This window comes from Salminus brasiliensis, chromosome 2 (assembly GCF_030463535.1).
Source record: "Salminus brasiliensis chromosome 2, fSalBra1.hap2, whole genome shotgun sequence".
NCBI lineage: Eukaryota > Metazoa > Chordata > Actinopteri > Characiformes > Bryconidae > Salminus > Salminus brasiliensis.
The window spans coordinates 28,458,199-28,468,373 of record NC_132879.1 but is presented as its reverse complement, the minus strand read 5'-3'; the positions used below and the strand labels follow the sequence as shown (position 1 = coordinate 28,468,373).

The 10,175-nt window shown below is 42.6% G+C and overlaps 1 protein-coding gene across 1 annotated transcript; it reads right to left on the bottom strand.

The window, feature by feature from the left end:
• Nucleotides 1–332: 332 nt before the first annotated feature.
• Nucleotides 333–6,820, bottom strand: adck2 (aarF domain containing kinase 2). Its single transcript, XM_072673776.1, has 8 exons — nt 5,371–6,820; nt 4,871–5,017; nt 4,553–4,681; nt 4,367–4,462; nt 3,553–3,798; nt 3,282–3,410; nt 3,133–3,186; nt 333–1,390 (listed from the first exon to the last, which is right to left on the bottom strand). Exons 1-8 carry the CDS (start codon nt 6,235–6,237, stop codon nt 1,247–1,249), a joined length of 1,812 nt encoding a protein of 603 aa, XP_072529877.1. The 5' UTR covers nt 6,238–6,820; the 3' UTR covers nt 333–1,246.
• Nucleotides 6,821–10,175: the final 3,355 nt, after the last annotated feature.

Below are 10,175 nucleotides of genomic sequence, written 5' to 3'. Positions count from 1 at the left end.
ATGCTTCATTACATTTCCCACAAGTGAAATCACGGCTTAATTAGAGGATGTGCATCTTTAATTGTGATATCAAATATGAATTAATGATTTAATGATAGTAATTATTTTTATTCTCCATACACACTGTATCATGTACCCAAGCGTAATTAACAGAATTTATGAGGCCTTCACCACAATTACATGCAGAGGAGTAGTCTTGCAGGAGTAGAGGAGTACTGGTTAGCCCCAGCACAGTATTATTTTAATACTTATGATCTAAACAGCAAATCATAAACACACAAAAAAAAAAAACATAGAATTGCAGTGTAAATGAATCCAAGGGGACAGGGAGGTGGTGGGCATTGGTGTACAGGTTTAATACAGGAGTCTGAGGACAGGAGGCACAGACAGGCTAACGTTCCCACCAATACAGTAAATACTTCAATAGAATAAAACAGATCACATCGTTTTTGAGGCGGCAACAGAAAAAATGCCATGCAGTACATCATACAATTGTGCAAAATACATGAAATTGCAATTTATCAATTTCATAGTAATGACAAATAAGTTGAATATAATTCCTAGTCTAAAATTAAGCCTATGCAGCTGTTAACTGTCATAACACCATATGACAGACACGTCTTCCTCCGATTAAACATAACCCTGAGGTTGCCTACAATAAAAAAAAAAAAAAAGATACACACCAATCACACTACTGTCACATTTCAGAATATTACCGGCTATGTATCCTCATCAGGATTAACATCACAGTATACAAAATAATGCGATAAAGAATGTGTGGACCGCTATGTGTCATTGCATTGTTAGGGCATGTATGTAATGTGGATTCTTAGACTAAAGCCATGACTCTTCACATATCCTGAACCCTTTTCAGCAATATCTGGAATCAGTAAATACAGATGCAAATCTGAGTAAAAATCTGAATTTGATTTGCCGATATGTAACTCAAATTGTAGTGTTTTTCCTCCAGACAGGAGGATGAGGTCATCAGTTGATGTTGTAAAGAAGAGGCAGAGGAAAAGACCCACAGTAAATCCAAAATCCCCTCTGCAGATTTGCACCTTCACCACTTCTAATGGAATTAACACCCCTTAAAACCTCAATTTATCTCCGCCTAATTAAAAATCTATTAACAATCCATTCTTAACTAATAGCCTATGGGATGCTCATTTGTCAAAGCTAACTGGATTTTCACACCGGGCACAAACTGCCTCATTGTGTGCAGGGGGGCCCAGTTCAGTGAAGCTCAGGAAAGAAGTGAAGCACAGTTCTTCAGCAGCAGAGGCTTAGCAATCTCCAAGAGGTCCAGGTTAGGGTCCAGTGACCTGCCCAAGCCTTCCAACACCATGATTGCAAACACAACGGAAGCAAAGTTACTCTCCAGCTTCACCTGCAACAAGATTAACAACAGATTTACATACATGCTTGCTCAACAGAAACATCTCTAGATCATATAGCTTAATTCCTGTTCGGCAGGGCATGAAATACAATGAAGTCTGGAATCAGACCCAACTAAAAATGGTTGTTTTGCTTTAACGATGCCAGCTTGATTAAATAAAAACAACCTGAATGACTGAACTGACTGTCAGCTGATTTTCCCAATGCTACAAAACAGAGTTTTAAGAGTTTAAAGATGTAAATCAGTGATAACCCAGCTCATGGACCAACTACTCCACCTGTTCATAGAATTACTGAAGAGTCCTTTTGGAGTTACACAGATGAGCCAAAACAGATAATTGAATAACGCTGATTAATTCATTAAATTAGCACATGTCAAGGTCTAGGATTCATGCAAGATGGTAACTGAATCCTCGGCTCTCATAGTCCATGTGGGAGAAACATGGTCAGTCATGAAGACCTGAGTGACTTTGATGAGGGCTTTGTGGGGTGCTGCCGGTCAACAGCAGTGAGTAACTACTGACAGTAGTTAATATTATTAACAGTAGTTAAACTATTAATATCACAACTATTAACTTTCTGTTGTACCTGGTTTGGTAATTTTTATCATTAATGTTTAAAACAGTCTGGCCAGAGGAGGATGGGTCCCCCTTGTGAGTCTTGGTTCCTCCCAAGGTTTCTTCCTCCAGCTCTGAGGGAGTTTTTCCTTGCCACTGTCGCCGTTGGCTTGCTCACGGGGGTCTTTGACGCTTCATGTTATTTTTTCTTTCTTCTCTGTCTCTGTTCTTTATTAAGTAATAATTATGTAAAGCTGCTTTGTGACGACAACAGTTGTAAAAAGCGCTATACAAATAAATTTGACTTGACTTGACTTGACTTGACAGTGGTCCAAGAAGGCACAAACAATAAACTGGCGACAGGGTTTTGTGCACTGTTGAGCCTTTTGTGCCCAAAGGCAGTCAACACTGCTCCACGTGGCCTTCACTCTACAGGGACTACAGTGGCTCACGTCACAGACCTTTGTAATTACAATTACAGAACAAATGTGTTGTAACACACAGTGCATCACACTCTGCTGCGCTGCGGCACACTGGTCAGAGTGCAGATTCTAATCAGTGTCCACAGTTAAAAGTGCCCATGATGTACATGCAAGCAATGCAACTGGACGGTGTAGCAATGTAGGTGGAGGTGGAAGGTTGCCTGGTTTGATAAGTCCAGTTTTCTTAAGGTCATTTGGATGGTTGGGTATGTATGCACCATCACCTGCGGGATATGCTGGAACAAGCTGGAAGTCCGATTCACGGCTCTGCCTCACAAGGATCTGGTGCCAACATGGTAATGTGGTAACGTAGTGGCAGATAGCACAAAGCACTTTAGAGGTCATCTAGGGAGGTCTGTTTAGGTGGCATGTGCAGGACCAACAGCATATTGGGCATAGATTCTCAGGAGAAGAGCTGGTGACCACTGATGTAAATATATCCCCCCTCTACTTTTCTTTTCGTAATTTGTACATTTCTGTCAGACCACATATTTTGCACGTAATCGAAAATACCAAGAATTAAGAAGAAGAATTATCCACATTTCAATTTTTAAACAACCCCAGTACATCATTTTAATTGACTTAATATTTCTATTTTTATTAATATAACTATTTATTTAATCATTTGATGATCTAAAAAGGCATACTGGCACTGCTGAGTGTGTATTATCAACTCAATGAAACACCTCATATACCTTGTGGCGGATGAGCAATCCAAAGACTCGAGACAGCAGATCTGCCACCTGAACCTTAACAGGATTAGAGAAGCAAAGCATGGGTGAAATGGCAAGAGCTCGTATTGGACCATGTAACGAGAGGTACAGATCCATACTAACTGTAGTACCTTCCCCAGAGAAAGCGTGTCGCTGAGTGCGTGGTTCACAAGCTCAGCCATTTCCTTTTTGAAGCGTGGCACGTCCTTGCACTCGCTGGCTCTAGCATGGTTCAGAATCAACTCTGCCACACGTTCACCCTAGCAGCAGTGCAACATATAGATGAAAACATCAGAGAGACCACAATTCCACAATTGCACGCTGGGGCGAACTGCATTGAAAACACATGTACAAGCCTTCTCTTTTTTCCCCTCTTTTTTTGTTTGTTTTGGCTTCTGATACCTGTTTGAGAGCAACAGCAGTGAAAACAGCTCTCAGGTTGCGCAGGTCTGTCTCACTGAGCTGGGCCACAATCCCAGCATCCAGTAGCACCAGGCGTAGCGGAGGAGGGGATGGCCTCATGCTGACTACTACCGTGTCCCACAGGTCCGTCAGAGTGGCCCTGTCCTGGGGTCCGTCCCCCTGTCCACTCTGGACCAGGATATTCCCTGGGTGGAGGTCTCCATGGACAAAGTTATCCACAAACACCTGCCTCCCACCAAAAAAAAAAAAAAATAAAAACACACAAATATTATGAAAAATATATAATCAATGTTAATAATACTAAATAAATAAATGTCATGGAAGAGCCTTTCTTTAAAGTAATTGTTTTGTCAATGAAATGTGAGTGTTTAATAACAATTAGGGTTTTTTCCTAGAAAGGTACATCTAAGAACCATTTCTTTTTGAAAGTGAAACACATGAAGGGCAACAGTACCTCTAACCTACTTTTGTTGCTTAAGCACATATATTTAGTAACTGGAGTAGCAAGTGGGAAAATACCAGTGATGCGTACAAATGTCAACTTGAAGTAACAAAGCTCAAGTATCCAAGAACAAACACTGATACAGTCTTTGTGTGGTGGTCACTAGATTTGTACAACAACCCTTGTTTTAAAAGGTTCTACATACAAACATCTCTAAAGATGATGAGTTCTTTGAGTTAAATGATGTAGCACCACTGCCTAACTAAAGAACCCCTAGTGAACAGATATGTACACCGTATTAGATGCATTACGGTGGATTGGAAAGTTAAATGAAATGTTTTATTGTCGCACCATTTTGAGCAGAGTGTCCACTCCCATCCGGGCGATTCTCTGCTTTACGGCTGCAGGCACCTCCGATTTGAGGTAATTAGAAATGGGTTCACTTTCCTGAAAAAGTGTGTTAATAAAGCCACTTTATTCGCATAAAAGAAGAACAAAGTACTAGCAAACTGTTGGTGAATCCCAACTGCAAATCACCTCATATGTCTCCACCAGGACAGTCCTTGTGACAAACGGTCTTAATGGAGTCGGAAACTTGACATATTCTAGGTCCTTGAAGTTTTTCTTAAACCGCTCAATGTTCCTTGCTTCACACCTAAGGTCTATCTGCAACCAAAGCCAAAACACACACACACACACACACACACACACACACACACACACACACACACACACACACACACACACACACACACACACACACACACACACACACACACACACACACACAAAAGATCAAAGGGAGTTTCATGTGTTCCTGTAAAGGCAGGATTGACTGAATAAGGCTAATGCTACCTGTTTGGTCATGAGCTTCTCAAATTCATCCACCACCTCGGGCAGACTGAGCCACTTAAGGCCAGGTAAGCAGCTAATGAGCACACTCCCCACCTTCATTAGAATCAGGTCTATTTGAACTTGTCTTCTGATACCAGGATGAAGCACCTGCGTGAGAAAATTGAGAAAACAGCTGCAACATGGGAATATTTATCAGATATTTTTATATATTTATAAATAAATTTAGAAATATTTATATATTTATTTTATAATGATATCATGACCTAATGTAATGTCGATATTGGACATAATATAATATCAATATTAAACTCTGGAGATGATAAAATGCAAAATTTGTAAAACATTTACAAAAGAAAATTTACACAGTCTCATTGATTACACCATCAACTGAACTTTGATTAGTGGGAATATTTAAAATACCAAAATGCTTGAAAATAAATACCATAAAACCTTTTCCCAGAACACTGGGTCTAGCCCAAGCATGCCTTGTTTAATTTTACCTTAATTGCCACAGGCATGAGACACTCCTCCTCTGTGTACTTGCTCTGAGTGTATGGATGATCGGCAGTGCTCTCCTTGGTCTCTGAGATCTCCTCCACCTCCCCTTCCTTCTCAGACCCCAACAAGTGACCCCAAGCATCCCCGAGCCCTGGGATCTCCCAAGCTTCCAGCAGGTCCTCTTTCTCAAGGCTCTCTAGCAGCTCCTGGAAGGCAGGGTCCTCCACGCTCGAGACTCGAGCCTTGGCCCTGTATACTTGTGCCACACAGCCCGAACCCACGGGCTCCTTGCTGTCGAACACAAACAGCTGCCTCCAGCCCTCGCCGAAAGCCCGCTTCAGACATTGCTTAGTGTGAGTCCAGGAGTGGGACTGCACTCTCACATGGAGCCGTGCAAAGCGGTCACAGAACTCCTGCGAGAAGATGTCCCGTCGCGTGCTGGCCCACTGACCAAGTTTAATGAACGTTGGACCCGAGGATTCTGTGACCCACAGCAAGGCACTGAGCCAACAGGAGGCCCAGCGCTGGGAGAGCAGGGTCAGTGGATAGAGCAGCAAGAGGGGGGTGAATTTGAAAAAGAGTACCAAGGCACGGATGCTGAGTCGCAGGACGAATATGAGCCTGTGCACCTGCACTCTGGCGACAGACTTCTTCTCTATAGTCCTTTGTGGAAGTACTGCCTCTTGTGCTGATGCATAAGTGACGCTGCCCACCCCCCAACACAGCAGGGCCACTTTGGGTACCTGACAAAGAACTGGGCCCCGTGTGATGAAGAAAGTTCTGCATGGTGCCATTCGGATTGACACAGAAACCCTGTGAATGGTGCACCTGAGGCTTTGGAAAACATTCTTGGCACAAAATGCAGACATGCTGATATAGCCTTGTTAACCTTTTGGATCTTAAGCATTAGTGGCTGCAATATACTGATCCTGCTACAGACTTTGCATTTGAGCTACATATGACTGGACTGCATAGTGCTAGTCTACTGTATACACTATACACTAAACACACAACATACACTATGGGTAAACATGTGTGGCACAGATAACGCCCCTCAATTTAAACGGGCACAATCGTTTAGTTAAAACCTGCTGCACCAAAGGCTGTATTGCTAAAGTAGCTAGTACTTAGTGCTACCTTGACATGTCGAATCTTATGACCACAGCAACAAAAGTACGCTCGGAAAATCATGCAGAAAAGTCCAGTCTGCTGCTGACCGCCATTCAGCTCTACTCACTCACCCAGCCCTACAGTCAGATAAACAGGCTATGCTAAGCGTTTTCAGTCCTAAACGATTAGCACTAAAACTGCCTGATAAAATGATCTTGTTGAAAGAATCTACAATCGATGACTTGAGCTACTGTCCGCTCTGCGACAGCATGTCTAGCTTAGCATGTTTACATTCATTCATACTTATGAATTTTGCCCGTAGTCCCCGACTCTACCTTTAAATAGTTCCGTGCAGAAACATACTGTGCCCTTAGTTCCGGGGCTAAACGTTGTCAGATGGATGTGGAGGTAGAGGAGAGAGCCAGCTGAGTCGACGAACGAGCTTAAATACAAGTAGCAATAAATAAAGTATAAATAAAACTCTTATTATTACATTTTTTTTTTCAAATCTGTAAGATTTGCAGGCTCTCGAATACCATTGCTGTCCACACAAGCCTCCAAAATACTAATTTTGCAATAGAAGGAAGAAAAGGCTTTTTAACATTCAATGGAGTAGAAAAATAGGCAAAAACATTCCATTGGCCTATTTGTCAAAAGTTTAATCAGCACATCCTTGTGCACCCGGCACAACAACTGGCACATCCTAATGCAGCCGGCACAACAACCAGCACATAATAAATAGCCAGCATGTCAACCTGCATCTCCTAAAGCACCAGACACATCCTAAAGCATCCGGCTCACCAACTGGTCCCAAGTGGCACATGGCTGTTCCTGTCTTTCCACAGAGATCCAGTCCCACTGCATCTGTCACAACATGAGGTACACACTGTATCTTTTAACCAATAGCAATTTGATGGGACCTGCCACAATGTTGGCAAGGTGGATCCTGTTAGATCGACTGTATAAGCAGTCAATACCTCTGAATGTCTACTGTTGATTTCACTCTGGGGTTCACAGTGTTGTTGTTAAGAAAGAATAGGCCAATAGAGAACACCTAGCAGATTATGGTAGACACGTAAGACCTTTGGATTCCTCAGAGAGTGAGATATCTGTTCAGTTTACAGCTATTTTTGGTTTAATGTCTGTAAAAAGAATCGCCTCAACACGTTTATGAACATGGTACAACACAAAGGGACGAATAGAGCATGTCATTGGGTGTTCTGTTTTGCGCACCGTGCGTAAAAACGCACCAGATGCTACATCTCCGGTGTAGATGAATTAAATCTTATTAATCTGACACTCTGTACAGATCAGGGTAGCGCGAGATCAGTGTTGGCATACATGAGAACAGTTCACTAACACTGCTGTTAATAACGTGTATCTGCAGCTGTTCTTTACATTTTGTCAGTTTTAATTATTTCATGATGAATAGACTAACAGAATACAATCGTTTCACACTGACCTTCATTTCTTCTCCTGAAAAGTTGTTTTGAAGATACTTTTTTTTTCAGTAGCATTGAAGATATGTAAATTAGGTTAATTGAATATAATATGAATCCTCAGAGAGTGAGATATTTACAGCTCATTTTATTGGTTGTATTTGTGTTATTAATGTTTTCCCACTGATTCCCATGGTTGCTTTAGGATGTGCCGGGGTGGTGTGCCGGTTGCTTTAGGATGTGCCGAGGTGGTGTGCCGGTTGCTTTAGGATGTGCCGAGGTGGTGTGCCGGTTGCTTTAGGATGTGCCGGGGTGGTGTGCCGGTTGCTTTAGGACGTGCCGGGGTGGTGTGCCGGTTGCTTTAGGATGTGCTGAGGTGGTGTGCCGGTTGCTTTTGGATGTGCCGAGGTGGTGTGCCGGTTGCTTTAGGATGTGCCGAGGTGGTGTGCCGGTTGCTTTAGGATGTGCCGGGGTGGTGTGCTGGTTGCTTTAGGATGTGCCGGGGTGGTGTGCCGGTTGCTTTTGGATGTGCCGAGGTGGTGTGCCGGTTGCTTTAGGATGTGCCGAGGTGGTGTGCCGGTTGCTTTAGGATGTGCCGGGGTGGTGTGCCGGTTGCTTTGGGATGTACCAGTTGGTGTGCCAGATTCTGTAACTGTGTCATTTGGAGTTTCTGCTGCTTTAAAATGTGGATAAAGGATTTGCTGAATGGTGTGTTGGCTGCTTTATGCATCCAGCACATCCTAAAGCAGCCAGCAAAGCATCCAGCACATCTTAAAGCAGATAGCACCGCATCCAGTAAATCCCAAAGGATGTGCTAGATGCTGTGCCCGTTGCTTTAGGATGAAAATTCAATGAAAATGGCAAGAAATCAACAAGAATGGAATTCAAGTGCATGATAGGTGATCAGCTACCCAGTGTACATTAGCTAGGCTAGATAATAGGAGCTAGTTGAAGGCCCATGCCTTTATGCCTTATTTTCAATAAGAAAAGGGAAGAAAATGTTTTGTCATATTTATAGGATTCCATTGGTATTGTACAGTACATGCAGTAATCGTGTTATCTGTAAAGATGGGTACTTGACTACTAATCTGTTTTGACTGTACATCTCTTATCTAGTTTGGCTTATATTTGAGTCATGTTACATAGTTATGGTGTTCCTGCCTAGCTAAGGAAATTTAACCTCAGTTTGTCACAGGGGGTCTTGAGTAACAGCTAGTGGAAAATGTTAGCAATAAGATAAGGAATAGCTGTTTTAAGGAATTCCCTTTTATGTCTTTGTCTGTGTGTGTGTGTGTGTGTGTGTGTGTGAAGTACAGCTACAGCTGCCTGATACAGGACCCAAGCGTACACACATTGAGGAGGCAAACCTTTCTTCAGTGATTATAGCAGGACAGAGCTGCACCTTGGGCTAAGTAGTCACCCTAATAGTTACCCTAATGCCAAACAACTATTTGAAAGGCTTGTCAGAAGAAAGGCTCTGCTTGTCCTCTCTTGTTAAACCACAGGGATAAATGTCTGCAGTTCACAGAATATCACTGGACTCAGTTTCTAGACAAGGCAAACAAAAAGTCCCTGTTAGAATATGTTGAGAATTAGACTACATAACATTAAAGCAGGTTCCAGATCAAAGCTGGACTGAATGTTCCTGGATTCTGGATTTTTTTTCATCTAAAAAGCACCCTGTATCTTCATCTTAGGAGAACGTGTGATCTTGAGACATGACATCATTACCAATAAGGTACCATATGGGACATATGGGGTACTAGAGACCTATTCAGCATTCATTTAATAGTGTGTAGCAGTCTGGGTTTGAATGTGTCCTTTAAAAAGTAGTGAGTAGTGAGGTAAGCTCATGTCTTTGTGATTAGCTGCTTAAATGACCACAAGTCACCAAGTCGGACAAATGTTGGCTTCTTCACTGGAGTATGAGCGTTCACATGACGGTTTCGCCCAATTATGCATTCTCTTGTATAGACTTCAGTGTGCACGAAAAGTCTGATGGAGACCTGTAACAGTTGGTAAGCCATACAAGCTCATGGAACAACCGTGCAGTGCTTTGCGGAGCTGCTGCACAGCCTGCTGTTCATCTGTCACTCAGAGGCCAATGTCCTTATTGTTGTCTTCTATCATACAGACAAAAGATGGGAGGGAGAGTGAACAGATGTTGGAACCACATCCTCCTCCCACTGCAGTGTGATTTCTATGAGCTGCCTGACATGAGGTGCTCAGCACGATTACTGAGGTTACGGTCTTTGAAA